We start from the raw sequence: 20,128 nt of genomic DNA on the forward strand, positions 1-20,128 counted from the left end.
GGGCCACATCTAACTCCCTCTTAAATATAGCCAATGAACTGGCCTCAACTACATTCTGTGGCAGAGAATTCCAGAGATTCACCATTGTGTAAAAAATGTTTTTCTCATCTCAGTCCTAAAAGATTTCCCCTTTATCCTTAAACTGTGGCCCCTTGTTCAGGACTTCCCCAACATCGGGAACAATCTTCCTGCATCTAGCCTGTCCAACCCCTTAAGAATTTTGTAAGTTTCTATAAGATCCCCCCTCAATCTTCTAAATTCTAGTGAGTACAAGCCGAGTCTATCCAGTCTTTCTTCATATGAAAGTCCTGACATCCCAGGAATCAGTCTGGTGAACCTTCTCTGCACTCCCTCTATGGCAAGAATGTCCTTCCTCAGATTAGGAGACCAAAACTGTACGCAATACTCCAGGTGTGGTCTCACCAAGACCCTGTGCAACTGCAGTAGAACCTCCCTGCTCCTATACCCAACAGTATGTTGCTATGAATGCTAACATACCATTTGCTTTCTTCACTGCCTGCTGCACCTGCATGCCTACTTTCAATGACTGGTGTACCATGACACCCAGGTCTCGTTGCATCTCCCCTTTTCCTAATTGGCCACCATTCAGGTAATAGTCTACTTTCCTGTTTTTGCCACCAAAGTGGATAACCTCACATTTATCCACATTATAAGATGGGTTATCAGACATTCGAATGCCCTGCTAGTTAGCCTGATGAACAGGAGATAAGTGTTGAGACAGCCAAGAGTGAAGTGTTGAACCTCGCACATAACACAGGCTTGTACAGGAATGCCATCCCATGTATAAATCAACGTGTTTGCCCATCCCAAACTTTTAATTCTTATAAACACTCCACCGCATTTATGTTGTGCTCCACCTTGTAGTTAGTATTAGTCTTTGAGTGATTTTTAAAAAGTTTACTTTAGAGATACAGCGCGGAAACAGGCCCTTTGGCCCACTGAGTCCTAGCCGACCATCGATCCCCGCACATTAACACTATCCTTCACACACCAGGGACAATTTGGTACATTTATATTTGAATGTGGGCGGAAACTGAAGATCTCAGAGACAACCCACGCGGGTCACGGGGAGTACGCACAAACTCCTTACAGACCGCACCCGTAGTCAGGATCGAACCCGGGTTTCCGGCGCTGTAAAGCAGCAACTCTACCGCTGTGCCACCGTGCCGCCCTTATGTAGTCTTTTCATGTAGTCTTTTCTTTGGCTGGAAAGCAAGCAACTAAAGCTTTTCACTGTACCCCATAACATGTAACAATATAAACTAAACTAAACCACAAAAACAGACGCCATGTACAGAGTACGTTTTATTTTGTATCGAAGGGAAGCAGTGCACCAGTGGGCAGTGCTGTTAAAATGACCACTGTTCCCTCTGTGCCCTCCCTCAAGGTAAGCATCTGTCTGGAGTGCAACAGCAGTAAGTTACGAGGCTTGAAGAGGAAGTGGATCCGCTGTTCCGCTCAGGCCACCGTTCTGCACCTGAAGAAATTTATTGCCAAAAAACTCAACTTAACATCATTTAATGAGGTAATTTTTGAAAATAAATAATTTATTGTAAACTCTATTTGAAATAAAATGAAATGTTATTGCTATTTTAAATAAATGTTTTGGACCATTGTGTATTTAAATTGCAAGAGCTGGTGAGTTGCATTGTATTCACGATGATGTTCCAGCACAGGTCACACATTTTGTGCCCTTCCCTCCACTGTAATGTTTGAGTCCGCAATGCTAGAGAGACCGCCCCACTGTCAGAGCAGCTTAGCTTATTAACTTTAGTCAGCCTTAATCCCAACTAATGCCCAGGCCAGCAGGGAGACTGTTACTGAACAGCAAGAAACCCTGTTCTTTTCTTTTACTAGCATTTTGTTTATCTTCCTGAATAGCATAGCCACTGATATAATCAGCTAAATTCCATCCACCCTTTTAGTTAGCATTTATCCTTGCCTCTTTTATTAAAATTTCAAAATGTCCAGTACTTGTGTTTGTCCAAGTTATATTTGCAATCTATGCTGTTTCCATAAACCTACTCGGCACCAGAATATATTTGTTTCTGTTCTCACCCTCCCTCTTTCCATTCCTTTCCATTTGCTGCCTTCTTTCTTGTTACCATGTGTTTCATCTTATATTCTTCCTCTCCACTTCCCCCCTCTCACAGAGTATTATATTCAGTTTTAGTCACCCTGGTATAGGAAGGATACTATTAGGCTGGAAAGGGTGCAGAGAAGATGTTGCCAGGACTCAAGGGCCTGAGCTATGGGGAGAGATTGAGCAGGCTAGGACTTTATTCCTGGAGCACAGGAGGATGAAGGGTATCTTATAGAGGTCAAGAGTCAAGAGTATTTTATTGTCATATGTCCCACATAGAACAATGAAATTCTTACTTGCTGCAGCACAACAGAATATGTAAACATAATAAATAATATAACAAAAACTCAGAAAAAAAGAACAAAAAATAACAGTGCAATAATAATAATAACAGTCTATTGTAGTTCAGAGCTTATTCGTTGTTGTGTTTAATAGCCTGATGGCTGCAGGGAAGAAGCTGTTCCTGAACCTGAACGCTACAGTTCTCAGGCTCCTGTACCTTCTTCCCGATGGCAGTGGTGAGATGAGTGGGTCTTTGATGGTGTTGACGACCTTTTTGAGGCAGCGACTACGATAGATCCCTTCGATGGTGGGGAGGTCAGAGCCGGTGATGGCCTGGGCAGTATTAAAACATTTTTGCAGTCTTTTCTGCTCCTGGAAGTTCAAGTTGCCGAACCAGGCCACGATGCAACCAGTCCGTATGCTCTCTACTGTGCAATTTAGGCAGGTACAAAATCAGCATTGAAAAGACACTTGGATTGGTACATGGATAGGAAAGGTTTAGAGAGATATTGACCAAACGTGGGCAAATGGGGCATCTTGGTCAGGGGCTGAAGGGGCTGTTTCCGTGTCGTGTGACTCAATGCTGGAGCAACTCAGCAGGCTGAGCGGCCTCTGTGGGGTAAAGACCTGGTGATGTTTTGGATCGAGTCCTGCACTGGGACTAGGTCCCGACCTGAAACGTCAGCGTCCTCTCCCCCACAATGCTGCCTACCTACATGCTGCATTCCGACAGCACTTGTTTTTTTTGCCCCAGATTCCAGCATCTGCAGTCTCTTCTGTCTCTAAGTAATCAAGGCAATGTGACAATGTGATAAGCATGAACAATATTCAAAGTACTGTAAAGGGTATTTTCCCACATAGAACATTGGAATTATTCTGAATGGGATTTTATCAGTCCCACGTCTAGTGAGCGTCTGTTAAGACCAGAGACCAGTCATTTACCGCAGTCTGAAGAAGGGTCTCGATCTGAAACGTCCCCCATTCCTTCTCTCCAGAGATGCTGCTTGTTCCAGCATTGTGTGTCCACCAGTAATTTATCTCAGTTGTGTTATCTTCCGCCTACCAATTCTCTCATTGATTTCTGACTCTGTTACGCCATCAATTCTTATTCCCAGAATCATCCAAGGATGATGACTCATAGCAATCATACTCTGTATAGATTGTATTCACTTTCTTGTGTAAGAAACCACTTTGTGGACTAGTAATTATACATTTCAAATCCTGCGACGGTATTAACAATGGTCATAAAGTTAGGCAGTGAAGAAACAGGCCCTTCAGCTCATCGCGTCCATGCCTATATGCTAATTCCATTTGCCTGTGTTTGTCCCACCCATTTATTTTTGTATCAAACATAATTTATTTACTTACGATCACGATACAAAAACCAAACCATGGTAACACACCCACCACCATAATACAAAATCACCAAATTATTAAAATTTTCAAACAACTCTGTAATGCCCCTGTCCCATTTAGGAAACCTGAACGGAAACCTCTGGAGACTTTGCGCCCCACCCAAGGTTTCCGTGCGGTTCCCGGAAGTTTTTGTCAGTCTCCCTACCTGCTTCCACTACCTGCAACCTCCGGCAACCACCTGCAACCTCCGGGAACCGCACGGGACAGGACAGGACAATCCTTACAAATATACTAAATAACTACTACAACTATGTCTCTCTCTAACACCACCCGGGCGCGAACATAACCCCGTTAAAGGGCAAGCATCTGGCTCGGGCAAAGCCCTCTTCAGCCTGGCGCCGTGACTCCCACGCCGTGATGGCCAGCTCCCACTCCCCTTTTCTTTCCTATCCAAGTACCTGTCCGTTTAATACCTTTTAATGGTATTAAGGGATATGGGGAAAGGCAGGAATATGGTTTAATGGTATTATTGTCACATGCACCTAGTACAGTGAAATTCCTTCTTTTGCATACAGTTCATAAAAATCTTACTAAACCTAGGCATAATCATACTTATGACAAGACTGTAATAATAATAGACTACACTGAGAGTACACAAGAGTCGCCACGTTTTTGGTCTCATGTTAACGTGGCTGTAAGTGTTTCTTGTCCTGGTGGCGACACTGGGTCAGAGTTACAGGGGTCACCCTGTCCTGCCCTGCCCTTGCTGTCCAAGTCCTCTACCGCTGCTTCATGCCGCTGCAGGTCGCATCTGATCCGCATGCTCAGCCTCGTGGAGCGGCACTTGTTCCACTCCAGCCCCAGGCTGCTGCAGGGCCTCCAGCGGCCCACTCCACCGACACCTTGACATATCATCCCATCGCCTCCCGTGTGGAATGAAGGAAGCATTGCACCAGCACAGATCTCTGGTTACATTGATTACTAGGAATCAAAGCATTGCCATGTTTAGGGTGAGTGGTTGTAGTTGTTGGAGGAGGTGAATTATCTCTGGCCTGAGAGGCACTGTGAGCACTGCAGCGGTTCACAGGCTGTGGGCAGCTTTACTTCAAGAAATACACAGTAAACACCAGCCAAAATGTAAAATGTTTCCTTCCCGAATCTTCTACCACAGACAAGTACTGGAAGTGCAAATCTTCCGTCTGCTGCCACTGCGGCCCACATTAGTGCACTTCTCTTAAGCCACTTCACCTCAGCACACCTCTGGGGTTCCTCACACCGGGCAGGGTGTCACTGACACAGAGAAGTCTTCCGTGGCGTCATGTGTCGCCTCACGTGTTCTGTGTAACCTGATGTCTCGCATCTCATCACGTGTCACGTGATGTTCAGGGTCACATGATATCACACGTCACGGGTAGCTTCACGTCACATATATAAGTGTTGCGTCTTATCATGTGTCATGTCAAGTGGCACGTGTTTAGTGTCACGTGTTGCGTCACATGTCATCACATAACGTGTAGCTTCACATCATGTGTCTTGCGTCATGTCATGTGTTGCTTTTTGGATGTCTCGAGCTGGCGTGACCCTTGCTTTCCTGATTCTCCACAGCTGGATATTCTATGCAATGAAGAAATACTTGGAAAGGATCACACTTTGAAGTTTGTTGTTGTCACTCGATGGAGATTTAAGGTAAACAGTTACTGCGTTATCTTTGTATAACAGTCAATCAACTCTGTATTGTAAATTGCAGAAAGTTTCCAGTCAGTGGTGCACGATTCCTTGTGACTCATGGGTGTGATACACTGACTAGAACTGTTCTCCCATTGTTGTAGAATCCCCTACCCTGGGGAAGCTCCCACGCCTTGTCCCTTCAACTGAGCATTGCACGCCACGCTGCTCCGACATTATTAGATTAACCACTCTTAGATCAACCACTCTTGGCTCAAGGAGTGTCAATTGAGGAGGCATTGAGAAGAGAAGCAAAATGGACTGCAGTTGCCTTGTTGGTGGGGGTGCGAGGTTAGTCAGGACGGAAATCAGACCTTGATGGTGTCTTCCAACCACGATGGAACTTCAGGGGCACAGTTCAGTGGAGTGGGGTCACCATGGAGCAGGTTATGGACAGAGCTCAGTGGAGTGGGGTCACCATGGAGCAGGTACGTGACACTGCTTGCCTCACACTTGAAGGATGTCCACACCGCTCTTTTCTTAGTGCCTAAAGAAAGGCAGCAGGAAGTAAAATGGGAGAACAGAAAACCCAAACAACCATTGTGGTCTCTCCTTAAAGTCACATGATGCTTGAAAGGTACTCCTTGCAAGCCTACTTCCCAAGATATGAAAGTGTTTAAACTGCTCCATGGGTAAAAGACATGTGCAATACTGTGTATTCTCCAAATTGTAATTGAGACAGTCACTGAAACTAATCGTTTTTAATCATTTGAAATGAGGGAAGCAAAGAGGAGTGCAGAAATAAAGAGGATTAGCAGGTAAAATTCCATTTGCCAATCCTTGACATACCTTCCCAACTGATCTCAATTGTGTTGTAAACATAGATGCAGCACAGGCTTCTTCTCACCCTGTGGATGATATTGCTCTCTCCTTTCTTCCTACCAATGTGAGGTCAGCATTTCGGGCAGCACCTATACAGTGAATGGTAGAGTGGCTCTGGGGACTGTTGTAGAGCAGAGGGATCTAGCAGTACATAGTTCCTTGAAAGTGGCGTCACATAGGGTGGCACATTGCCCTTCATCAGTCACAGTTTTAAATATAAAAGTTGGGAGGTCATATTGCAGTTATATAAGACGTCGGTGAGGCCGCATTTAGAGTATTGTGTTCAGTTCTAGCACCATGTTACGGGAAAGATGTTGTTAAGTTGGAAAGAAGATTTACGGGGAAGTTGCCAGGACTAGAGGGTCTACAACTGCAGTAGAACCTCCCTGCTCCTATACTCAAATCCTTTTGCTATGAATGCTAACATACCATTCGCTTTATTCACTGCCTGCTGCACCTGCATGTCTACTTTCAATGACTAGTGTACCATGACACCCAGGTCTCGTTGCATCTCCCCTTTTCCTAATCGGCCACCATTCAGATAATAGTCTACCTTCCTGTTTTTGCTACCTAACATTTATCCACATTATACTGCATCTGCCATGCATTTGCCCACTCACCCAACCTATCCAAGTCACCTTGCAGCCTCCTAGCATCCTCCTCACAGCTAACACTGCCCCCAGCTTCGTGTCATCCGCAAACCTGGAGATGTTGCATTCAATTCCCTCGTCCAAATCATTAATATATATTGTAAATAGCTGGGGTTCCAGCACCGAATATTGCGGTACCCCACTAGTCACTGCCTGCCATTCTGAAAAGGACCCGTTTACTCCTACTCTTTGCTTCCTGTCTGCCAGCCAGTTCTCCATCCACATCAATACTGAACCCCCAATACCGTGTGCTTTAAGTTTGCAAACTAATCTCTTATGTGAGACCTTGTCGAAAGCCTTCTGAAAGTCCAGATATAACACTTCCACTGGTTCTCCCTTATCCACTCTACTAGTTACATCCTCGTAAAATTCTATAAGATTCGTCAGACATGATTTACCTTTCATAAATCCATGCTGACTTTGTCCAATGATTTCACCACTTTCCAAATGTGCTGCTATTCCATCTTTAATAACTGACTCTAGCATTTTCCCCACTACCGATGTTAGACTAACTGATCTGTAATTCCCCGTTTTCTCTCTCCCTCCCTTTTTAATAAGTGGGGTTACATTGGCTACCCTCCAATCCTCAGGAACTACTCCAGAATCTAAAGAGTTTTGAAAAATTATCACTAATGCATCCACTATTTCTGGGGCTACTTCCTTAAGTACTCTGGGATGCAGCCTATCTGGCCCTGGGGATTTATCGGCCTTTAATCCATTCAATTTACCTAACACCACTTCCCGGCTAACCTGGATTTCACTCAGTTCCTCCATCCCATTTGACCCCCGGTCGCCTGCTATTTCCGGCAGATTATTTATGTCTTCCTTAGTGAAGACAGAACCAAAGTAGTTATTCAATTGGTCTGCCATGTACTTGTTCCCCATGATCAATTCACCTGTTTCTGACTGCAAGGGACCTACATTTGTTTTAACTAATCTTTTTATCTTCACATATTTATAAAAACATTTGCAGTCAGTTTTTATGTTCCCTGCCAGTTTTCTTTCATAATCTATTTTCCCTTTCCTAATTAAGCCCTTTGTCTGGACTGAATTTCTCCCAGTCCTCTGGTAGGCTGCTTTTTCTGGCTAATTTGTATGCTTCATCTTTTGTTTTGATACTATCCCTGATTTCCCTTGTTATCCACGGATGCACTACCTTCCCTGATTTATTATTTTGCCAAACTGGGATGAACAATTTTTGTAGTTAATTCATGCAATCTTTAAATGCCTTCCATTGCCTATCCACCGTCAACCCTTTAAGAATCAATTGCCAGTCTATCTTGGCCAATTTGCGTCTCATACCCTCAAAGTTACCTTTCTTTAAGTTCAGAACCCTTGTTTCTGAATTAATTATGTTACTCTCCATCCTAATGAAGAACTCAACCATATTATGGTCACTCTTGCCCAAGGGGCCACGCACAACAAGACTGTTAACTAACCCTTCCTCATTACTCAATACCCAGTCTAGAATAGCCTGCTCTCTCGTTGGTTCCTCTACATGTTGGCTTAGAAAACTATCCCGCATACATTCCAAGAAATCCTCTTCCTCAGCACCCCTGCCAATTTGATTCACCAAATCTATATGTAGATTGAAGTCACCCATAATAACTGTTTTACATTTGTTGCACTCATTTCTAATTTCCTGTTTGATGCCATCCCCAACTCCACTACTACTGTTAGGTGGCCTGTACACAACTTCCACTAACGTTTTCTGCCCCTTAGTGTTTCGCAGCTCTACCCATATCGATTCCACATCCTCCAAGCTAATGTCCTTCCATTCTATTGCGTTAATCTCCTCTCTAACCAGCAACGCTACCCCCACCTCCTTTTCCTTTCTGTCTATGCCTGCTGAATATTGAATATCCCTGGATGTTCAGCTCCCAGCCTTGGTCACCCTGGAGCCATGTCTCCGTGATCCCAACTATATCATATTCATTAATAACTATCTGCACATTCAACTCATCCACCTTATTACGAATGCTCCTTGCATTGAGACATAAAGCCTTCAGGCTTGTTTTTACAACACTTACCCCTCATATAATTATGTTGAAAAGTGGCCCTTTTTGATTTTTGCCCTGGATTTGTCTGCCTGCCACTTTTACTTTTCACCTTGCTACCTATTTCTTCTCCCCTTATTTTACACCCCTCCGTCTCTCTGCTCACACATTTAAGAAACCCACCACTTATTCTCTGTTTATTATATTTTTCTTCTTTCTCCCCTACATGTTGGGTCTGAGTGCTTCCCTTCTCTGCCTCCTGCCTCACACACTGTCTACTAGCTTTCTCTATTTGAGTCCTTCCCCCCAACCGTTCTAGTTTAAAGTCTTCCCAGTAGCCTTTGCAAATCTTCCCGCCAGGATGAAATCTCCCTGCCAGGATTCCCCAAACGGGGAATTACAGACCAGTTAGTCTAACATCGGTAGTGGGGAAACTGCTAGAGTCAGTTATTAAAGATGGGATAGAAGCACATTTGGAAAGTGGTGAAATCATTGGACAAAGTCAGCATGGATATACGAAAGGTAAATCATGTCTGACGAATCTCATGGAATTTTTCGAGGATGTTAACTAGTAGAGTGGATAAGGGAGAATCAGTGGATGTGTTATATCTGGACTTTCAGAAGGCTTTCGACAAGGTCCCACATAAGAGATTAGTATACAAACTTAAAGCACACGGTATTGGGGGTTCAGTATTGATGTGGATAGAGAACTGGCTGGCAAACAGGAAGCAAAGAGTAGGAGTAAACAGGTCCTTTTCAGAATGGCAGGCAGTGACTAGTGGGGTACCGCAAGGCTCAGTGCTGGGATCCCAGCTATTTACAATATACATTAATGATTTGGATGAGGGAATTGAATGCAACATCTCCAAGTTTGCAGATGACACGAAGCTGGGGGGCAGTGTTAGCTGTGAGGAGGATGCTAGGAGGCTGCAAGGTGACTTGGAAAGGCTGGGTGAGTGGGCAAATGCATGGCAGATGCAGTATAATGTGGATAAATGTGAGGTTATCAACTTTGGTGGCAAAAACAGGAAAGTAGACTATTATCTAAATGGTGGCCGATTAGGAAAAGGGGAGATGCAACGAGACCTGGGTGGCATGGTACACCAGTCATTGAAAGTAGGCATGCAGGTGCAGCAGGCAGTGAATAAAGCGAATGGTATGTTGGCATTCATAGCAAGAGGATTTGAGTATAGGAGCAGGGAGGTTCTACTGCAGTTGTACAGGGTCTTCGTGAGACCACACCTGGAGTATTGCGTGCAGTTTTGGTCTCCAAATCTGAGGAAAGACATTCTTGCCATAGAGGGAGTACAGAGAAGGTTCACCAGACTGATTCCTGGGATGTTAGGACTTTCATATGAAGAAAGACTGGATAGACTCGGCTTGTACTCGCTAGAATTTAGAAGATTGAGGGGGGATCTTATAGAAACTTACAAAATTCTTAAGGGGTTGGACAAGATTGTTCCCGATGTTGGGCAAGTCCAGGACACAAGGGGTCACAGTTTAAGGATAAAGGGGAAATCCTTCAGGACCGAGATGAGAAAAACGTTTTTCACACAGAGAGTGGTGAATCTCTAGAACTCTCTGCCACAGAAGGTAGTTGAGGCCAGTTCATTAGCTATATTTAAGAGGGAATTAGTCCTTGTGGCTAAAGGGATCAGGAGGTTTGGAGAGATACTGAGTTGGATGATCAGCCATGATCATATTGAATGGCGGTGCGGGCTCGAAGGGCCGAATGGCCTACTCCTGCACCTATTTTCTATGATATTGGTCCCCCTCGGGTTCAAGTGCAACCCGTCCTTTTTGTACAGGTCACACATTTCCCAAAAGAGGTCCCAATGATCCCGAAATTTGAATCCCTGCCCTCTGCACCAGTCCTTCAGCCACGTATTTATCCTCCACCTCGCTCCATTCCTACTCTCACTGTCGTGTGGCACAGGCAGTAATCCTGAGATTGTTACCTTTGCGGTCCTTCCCTTAACTCTCCTCCTAACTCCCTAAATTCTCCTTTCAGGACCTCTTCTCTTTTTCTACCTATGTCATTGGTACCTATATGTACCACAACCTCAGGCTCCTCTCCCTCCCATTTCAGGATATCTTGGACACGTTCAGACACGTCCCAGACCCTGGCACCAGGGAGGCAAACTACTATCCGGGTCTCCTGACTGCGTCCACAGAATCGCCTATCTGACCCCCTAACTATAGAGTCCCCTATTACTAATGCCCTCCTCTTATTTTCCCTACCCTTCTGAGCAACAGGGCCGATCTCTGTGCCGGAGGCCCGGCCGCTGTCGCTACCCCCAGGTAGGCTGTCTCCCCCAACCGTACTCAAACAGGAGTACTTATTGCCAAGGTGTACAGCCACCGGGGTACTCTCTAGTCCCTGCCTCCGCCCCTTGCCCCTCCTAACCGTGACCCACTTGTCTGCCTCCCGTGGTCTTGGAGTGACCACCTCTCTGTAACACCTCTCTATGACCTCCTCGCTCTCCCTGACCAGACGGAGGTCATCAAGCTGCTACTCCAGGTTAATAATACGGTCCCTTAGGAGCCCCATCTCGACGCACCTGGCACAGATGTGGACGTCTGGAAGGCTATCAGATTCCATGACCTTCCACATCTGACATCCAGAACAGTAAACTGCCCTGGCCCTCATACTCCCCCCTTAGCCAGGATACAATACAAAGCAAAGATACTGAAACAAAGTGCTGGAAGAAATCAGCAGGGATCTAACTCCCAATCAGCTGCTTACTCTAGTCCACTTCCACCAATCAGCGACTTCCTCAAGCCCACTTGTTTTGAAATGCGAATGTAACGTTACAGATTTGGCTTCCTCCTCCCGCACCAACGGTTCCTTGGCCTCAGTAAAAACAAAGCCCCGCGCTCGGTATTTCAACCTACCGCCCGGACGTTGCTCCTCCCTCACCAACGGTTCCTGGGCCTCTGACAACTGCACTAGTCCCACCTGCCCGCATTTGGTCCATATCCCTGAAAACCTGTCCTATCCATGACTATTGCAATGTATAAAACAATTAGACAGGTATATTGATAGGGCAAGTTTAGAGGGATGTGGACCAAACGCGGACAGGTGAGACTTGTGTAGGTGGGACATGTTGGTTGGTATGGGCACATTGGGCCGAAGGGCCTGTTTCTACACTGTCACTCTATGACCGCCAAGTACATTTTGTAGTTCTTTCTTTTAATCTTCCTCTACCATGTTTTTGCACGTGCCACCAACCTGTGCCCCCTCAAAGTGTATTGGAAGATGGAGGAAGAGGTAAGGCCCATGGAAGGGAGGGGTTGGAGGAGAAGATGCAAGACTTCGAGGAAAGGGGGAGACTTGCAGGAGGGAGTTAGATGTGGAAGTTCGAGCATTAAATAGAGGTGGGGAACTGTAGAGTGAACCTGAAGGAGGCTAAAGTTCAAAAGATGACACGGCGTGTGCTCCAAAGGTGTTGAAAGGAGCATTAGATTGGCGGTTTGGTTACGCTCAGAGAAGGGCTTTAAAGGTATCACACGGTTTGACACAATTCATAAAGTCTCATTGTATGCGGATGACCTGCTCCTGTACATCTCGAATCCAGTCAGCTCTCTCCCTGTGATTATGAATATTTTAGAACGGTTTGGGGTGTACTCTGGTTATAAACTTAACTACCAAAAAAGTGAACTATTACCGATTAACTCATTGGCTAAGCAGCTCCCTCGCTCTTTAACCTCATTCAAATGGGCGGAGGACGGATTTCGCTACCTCGGCGTTTTTATCACAATACCTATATTTGATATGTTCCGCACAAACTTCCTGCCTCTGGTTGAGAAAGCTGAAAGAGACTTTGACCGCTGGTCAGTCTTACCGTTATCCCTCGCGGCCCGGATAAATCTGGTCAAGATGGTCGTCCTACCCAAATTCCTGTACCTTTTCCAGCATGTTCCTATATTTATCACTAAATCTTTTTTTGATAAATTAGAAAGGAGAATATCTAAATTTTTATGGGGTAGCAAACCGGCCAGAATTCGAAAGACGCTACTACAGTCTCCTAAGAGTGACGGCGGTTTGGCACTTCCTGACTTTAGGCGATACTACTGGGCTGCTAACTTGCAAAAAATCCTGTACTGGATGAATAATGATTGCGACCACCTACCGACCTGGGTACACATGAAAAGGCGAGTTCACATCTCCCGTTGCGGTCTGTCCTATGCTCTCAACTCCCCCTTTCTATAACCTGCGGGTGCAGGCCCAATTGCGTCCCTCTCGCTCAAGATATGGAGTCAATTTAGGAAAAACTTTGGTTTACAAGGCCCTTCCACCTTGACCCCACTGCTTAAAAATCACATCTTTAAACCTTCAAGTACAGACTCCGCATTCAAAACCTGGCATAGTAATGGCATCAGTAGTATCAAAAACCTATACAAGGATGGTATTTTTTCGTCTTTTGCGGAGCTTTCGTACAACTATAGCCTCCCAAACTCCCACCTTTTTCTTTTTTTCCAGATTAGGAATTTTGTGAAGAAGATATTCCCCCATTTCCCAAATCGTCCCCCTGAAACCCTGACCGATTCCATCCTAGCTCTAGATCCCAACCGGAAGAAATGCATCTCTTTTTTGTACAACTTGTTAGGGTCAGTTATATTGAAACCTTATACCTCATTAAAAGCTGCGTGGGAGGGCGAGCTGAATATGAAACTAACAGACCAGCAATGGGACTCTGCCTTGGATTTGATCCATTCTTCCTCCATATGTGCCCGTCATGGCCTAATCCAATGCAAAGTCCTTCAAAAAGTCCACTACACAAACGCAAGATTATCTAGAATATACCCCGCTGTTAAAGACACCTGCAACAGATGCAATCAATCCCCTGCCAACCAGTCATATGTTTTGGTCTTGCCCTAAGCTAGCAACCTTTTGGAGGAGTGCTTTCGACGTGCTAAGCAGAGCCTATGGCCAGACTATTCCTCCAAACCCACTGTCAGCTATTTTTGGTATTCCCCCCAACACCAACCTCTCTGTTGCGTTGAAGCGGGTCCTGGCTTTTACAACCCTGTTAGCCCGGAGACTGATTTTGCTTAACTGGAGACTTACCTGTCCCCCGACACACGCCCGCTGGATCAAGGAGGTGCTCTACAACTTAAAGCTTGAAAAACTTAGGTTCTCTCTCAAAGGCTCTACCAAGACATTCCTAGATACATGGAACCCTTTCCTGGAACTTGTTAACTCTCTTAACTTGTTTCCGGACTCGGAAGAGGACTGAGTGTCCTCTATCACAGCTCTGTCTTATTGCAGCTGCTATCCCCTCAACCCCTCCGCCCCCCCCTCCCTCCCCACAATTTTTTTATTTATTTTTTATTTTTATTTATTTTGTATTTAAATTTTTTTCTTTTTCCTTTTTTTTTTTTTTTTTTTTTTAAATTTATATAAATTTTTTTTTTTAAATCGTATTTGTGTGGATGTGTACGTATGTGAGTGTTGTTTGTTCCCGGGTGGCGAGGGTGGGTAAGGGTAAGGGCTTTGAGGGTCGTTTACATACTGTTGTACAATTATGTCCTGATTATCACTGTCTGTTATTGTATGTATGCAAATTGCTGTTAAATTCAAAATTCAAATAAAAAGATTTAAACTAAGATTGTGATTCCACTGGAACCGGGGTGATTTGAATGCTCGCTACCTCATATTCTGTTTGACATATCAGCTTTATTATCCTTGAGTACATTAGCTTGTTCATTTCCTTTGGCCAATGGCACTGACAATTTGGAATTATTTGAAGAAAACTTTTGGATTGAGTAAAATCGTGTGATGTACACTACATAGTATAACACGGCAGCGCAGCAGTAGAGTTGCTGCCTTGCAGTGCCAGAGACCCGGGTTCAATCCTGACCACGGGTGCTTGTCTGTATGGAGTTTGTTCTTTCTCCCTGTGACCCCGTGGGTTTTCTCCGGTTTTCTCCCACGCTCCAAAGACATACAGGTTTGTAGGTTAATTGGCTTGGTGTAATTGTAAATTGTCTCTAGTGTGTGTGTAGGATAGTGTTAATGTGCGGGGATCATTGGTCGGCATGGACTCAGTGGGCCGAAGGGCCTGTTTCTGTGCTGTATCTAAACTAAACTAAATTTATATAACTTTCTCTCTTTGAAGAAATCGCCACTCCTGCTACACTACAGGCCTAAAATGGACCTGCTATGACATGAAGTTTTATTGCCAGCAGAACTTCATAAGGTGCAACTGTTGCAGAGACTATCACCCAGCACTCAAACAATGCATCAGTGGATCTAGCATGTGGCAGCCACACACCAGCAAACGCACATACCAGATCAGAGGTACTGTTCAACTGGGACTGACTCAACAAAAGCCTGCTTCCGTGCTCTCTCCTACATTGTGTGGAATCGCTCATGTTTAAGTGGGTTTACAGTCATAATATTATTATGAAAGGATCAAATGAAATTGCACCAAGACACTTTTTATACCTGGTTTCTAAAGAAAAATGCAGTGTCATGAATTTGATGTGTTAGGCGGCTTTGTTGTTGTGGGCACAAGATATCTTTTATAGTTTACATTTTGCTTTAGCAGCTCCGTGAACCTGCGTGTGATTTGGAAATGTTTAATTATGCCGTTTATTAATCTGCGGGTTGCTTTGGCTTTCTTATTTAAAGGACCTTTGGAATCATTTTTATAGTTCCAGATCAAAGATTATGAATTGAAGTTGGTAGATTTTTAAAAATATCTTATCAGATGAAATTCCTCTGTTTGCTGTTTGAACAGATATTTACCCACAAATTTTTGACTTTATAAAATATATACTCCAGGTTTTTCAGCTTCTCGTCATATTCTAATCTGATCTGTTAACACTTCTTTCAAAAATAAACCCTTTTGGATCCGCTGTAGCACATTCCAACGTTGAAGCTCTCAGCAACCAAGTTTTAAAGACACCCACAAAAAGCGGGAGTAACTCAGTAACTAGTACTCAGTACGCAGCTGGTTTAACTGGAGTAACAGCAGCTGAGTTACTCCAGCTTTTTGTGTCTGTCTTTGGTTTAAACCAGCATCCAGCAGTTACTCCACACACAACTGAGTTCCAAAGTTGTACAATACACTACTCACATTCTGTTTCCTGCCCTTGAAGCCACAGAATTGCAACATTGAGTCTGAGCACTGTCGAGAAACATACTCCAGCATCTTGTGGATCAAAGGTAGACACAAAATGCTGGAGTAACTCAGCCGGTCAGGCAGCATCTCTCGAGAGAAGGAATGGGGGAAGTTTTGGGTCGAGACCCTTCTTCAGACTCATTATGGGTGACGTTTCGGGTCGAGACCCTTCTTCAGACTGTGGAACAAGCCAGTAGTTTATAGTCTGATATGTCGTCCCAATCCGACAGATCCCATCGGCAATTTGCTTTTGCATATCCCCTGAGCTGAACAAATATCAAGTGGTCCATTTAAATTGTTCAACCAAGATCCTAGTAAGTGGAATTTCTCAGTTCATGTCTTTGGTGAGATAGTTATGATTATCATTGCTTTTATTGTCTGTTTACAGTAACCATCTATCTTCCATTGGAATGTCTACAACTCTCCAACTTACCCAGGAGAGGTGCTATATGTCTGTTACATCACAGAAACATCAACGTTATTTTGTAAGAATGGATGTTCACCTGTGTTAAAGATGGGGCTGGTAATCTCCAGTACTTTCATCACTATTCCTTACCCTAATGATATTAAAAATCTTGGATTGAGAGAGGGGATATATGAAGGCAGAAATGGGGATCGATATTCATCCATATTGTTCATGGTACGTTCTGAAGGACTATATATATATGGATATATATATATATAGCAGATTATGTGTTTTAGTTCTTGGTATTTGGTGGTATTTTTGCACTGTGTACCAGGTTTCTAAGATAAACAATCTCTTTTTTCAAAGATGGTACAGCATTAGAGTTGTGTATTAATATACCAGGACAGAATTACGCCTCGACAGTGTTCTTGTAAATAATCAAATGTGTATAACTGACTTCAAAGATTTTGATAGGGAATGTCTGACCATTGCAACTGCCTGTAAAGTGACTCATAAAATACTATTTTTGGCAGGGATCAATAACATTTTTAATCTAGGCAGCAAGAAAGTTAACAAAATTACAGTCTCTATGATTTTTATGACAGATTAAATGAAATATCATTTCAAAGCTGTGTCCAACTTAACTTCTGACGAGTTTTGATTGATATAAATGAAAAAGCAATAAGCAAAGTCCATTTCCTCCACAGATGCTACATGACGGGCTGAGTTACTCCAGCACTTTGTGTTTTGCTCAACATCCTAGTGCAACTTTAACCTTCAGCTGTAGAAACAAGGAACTACAGATGCTGTTTTACAAATAATGCCACAAAGCGCCGGAGTAACTTAGCAGGTCAAGCAACATCTCTGGAGAACAGGCATAGGTGACGTTTCGGTCGGGACCCTTCTTCAAACTGATTGTGGTAGGAGAGGGAAAGATTCATGTGCACCTCATCTCCGGCATCTCCCACTGTGGTTTCCTGTACATCAGCGAGACCATGCCTAGACTTGGTGACCATTTAGCTGCATTATTGCGCTTGGTCCACCAAGGCCTGCTGGATATCCCGGTTGCTAACCATTTTAACTCCCCTTCCTATTCCCACACTGACCTTGCTGTCCTGGGCCTCCTCCATGGCCAGAGTGAGGCCACACGCAAACTGGAGGAACAACACCTCATATTCTGCTTGGGTAGCTCACAACCCAATAGTATGAACATTGAATTCTCCAATTTTAGGTAACTACATAACGCTCCCCCTCTCCCTTCTTCCCCCACCACTTTCCTTTCCCTTCCCCTCTCCTCCCTGTGCCCCACCTGGACTCACATCTATTTTTCCTCTCCCCATCCCCTTTAATCTACTTTCCTTCCTCTAGCTTCACATTTCACAAGCTTCAAGCCTCTTGTCTCACATCTGTCTTTTCATCTCTAGCCCCGTCCAAACATCTGCCTATAAATTCTTCGTCCCCTCATGTGTATCCACCTCTTGCCTATTAGGCTGTGTCCTGTCCCATCCCTCTCTCAGCTTTCTTACATCCCTCCCCCACAACCAGTCTGAAGAAGGGTCCCTCGACAAAACATCACCTCTCCATGTTCTCCAGAGATCCGCTGAGTTACTCCAGCAAGCACTTTGTATTTCAACCGATATCTTGGGAAATTTGACAGACACTGCATTCAGAAACTGAAAAGGGTTTAGTAGAACAAATAGATCATTCATTGGAGAAACAGCTTTGATGGAATTGCCTCATCTAAATATAGTTCAGTGTTGCTCCAAGTTCATCGCTGGGCCCTGGTGCTAATGGAATGTAGTCTGGAGCTAATTAAAACTACGTCTATCCTGTACTTTGTGTAAAATATATGCAACTTCTAGTTTTATGAATTTATTTGAAGTGTCTCATGAGCCACAAAACAAGAGTTTTTACTGTAAATCGATGAGTGGCAGTTCGATGGTTTTACTCCCATGGCCGTTCTCTCTTGTCTTTGTCTTTCTGTCTATTCAGATGTCTCTTTTGCTGCTTTCCATCGTGTGCGAGGCTGGTTAACTGCAACTGAGTATAAGCTAGACTAAAGATAGACACAAAAAGCCAGAGTAACTCAGCAGTGCAGGCAGCATCTCTGCAGAGAAGAAATGGGTGACGTTTCGGGTCGAGAGATTCCTTCTCTCCAGAGATGCTGCCTGTCCCACTGAGTTACTCCGGCTTTTTGTGTCCATCTTTAGATAACCAGTCCCGACCCGAAACGTCGCCCATTCCTTCTCTCCAGAGATGCTGCCTCACCAGCTGAGTTACTTCAGCATTTTGTGTCTACCTTCGATTTAAACCAGCATCTGCAGTTCTTTCGTACACCTCTGCAGTTCCTTCCTACACATATAAGCTAGACTGGCAAATCCTCTCCCTGTTATAATTGTATTCAGGCAATGATAAATCTTAATTATACAGGTAATGCCAGTGTTGTGCCAACTACTTACCGATCTGCCACTGTGAGGACACTGAATCAGCCACGTAATCAGACTAGGGCGAACTAGGGTGAGATTTTGTGAAGCTCATGGTTGGTAGATGGCCTGCAAACTGAAGGCCATGTACGGTGCTGATCCATAACTTACTAGAGGTATTAACGTCAGTTTATAACCCAGAGTGACAGAGTTTAAACGAGGAAGAATATCTGCATTGCCAGTCCAATACCATAAACACTATACCATCTTCCCTGAAAGAGAGAAATCTTTTTTCCACATCCAGATATACAAGAGCTAATTGTAGCGTGGCTTGCGGAGGCTCTCTTGCTGTTTTGTGTTTTACATTATCTGTGTTGACATTTGGAGGAATGGCTTCTGGCCAAATGGTGCTTTGTGCTGAGACAGCAGGCCAGCGTTTGAAAGCTGCGGTTAGTTGCTGAGCATCAGAATGTATACAACTTGCACTTTGTCCATTGGGTGCTGAAAGGTAAAATACTACAGGCAAGAACGATTCAGAGAGAGCATTTCAGTACATTGAGTTTGTATCATTATTTATCCACTACTGTGACTTAAGCTCTTTTTTAAACAACAAATCCCAATCACAAGATAATAAAAAACTGCAGGTGGACATATTGTTTAATGAACTCTAGCATTAATTTAACTGGTATCCTTGAACAATTCAGACAAAAGATATGAGTGCCTTTAACTAGATCCAGTCCATCTTTAGTCATGCAGTTATTGATACTTTCACATAGTCTTCCAGTCAGTGGTTACTGCTGACTACACTACACTGGCAGCACAGGCTTTGTGTGGGGACACTTCGCTCACTACCATTTTTAATGGGAGGATTTTCCTGAAAACGTCAGAATTTGACTTTTGTGAATGTATCATTTCAAACTGTTTTAAGTAAGAAAGCCAAAGTTAGATGAAGTTGATAAAGCTAAAGAAGTCTGAATCCAGCATCAGCAGTTTGTTTTTCATTGCTGGGGAAATGTTTGGTGTAACAGTCCAAAACTACAAACCTTAAAACTGTGAAGGTAGGTATTGACTTTGAGTTGTGTTTTGTTAATGTTAATGGATGAGGGAACAATTTAGATATGTCTGGTTTGTTTGGAATGAAGGTACTTTAATGTTTTCATCTCATCTGTGGTTGAAATGAAAGTACTATGTGATGTTAGACAAAGGTAGTCTGAACTGTTTGCTCATCCTGAT

General features: G+C 43.9%; 1 protein-coding gene across 1 annotated transcript in view; it reads left to right on the forward strand.

Moving 5' to 3' along the window:
* The window catches only part of pcgf3 (polycomb group ring finger 3), a 75,821-nt gene extending 58,232 nt beyond the window's left edge, over positions 1–17,589 (forward strand). Inside the window, exons 7-9 of the mRNA XM_033020466.1 lie at positions 1,409–1,546; positions 5,348–5,428; positions 15,059–17,589. Coding sequence (XP_032876357.1) covers positions 1,409–1,546; positions 5,348–5,428; positions 15,059–15,106 — 267 coding nt within the window. The 3' untranslated portion in view covers positions 15,107–17,589. The remainder of the gene's footprint in view (positions 1–1,408; positions 1,547–5,347; positions 5,429–15,058) is intronic.
* The last annotated feature ends 2,539 nt before the right edge of the window (positions 17,590–20,128 follow it).

The sequence above is a fragment of the Amblyraja radiata genome, chromosome 1 (genome assembly GCF_010909765.2).
Source record: "Amblyraja radiata isolate CabotCenter1 chromosome 1, sAmbRad1.1.pri, whole genome shotgun sequence".
In the NCBI taxonomy this organism is placed as follows: domain Eukaryota; kingdom Metazoa; phylum Chordata; class Chondrichthyes; order Rajiformes; family Rajidae; genus Amblyraja; species Amblyraja radiata.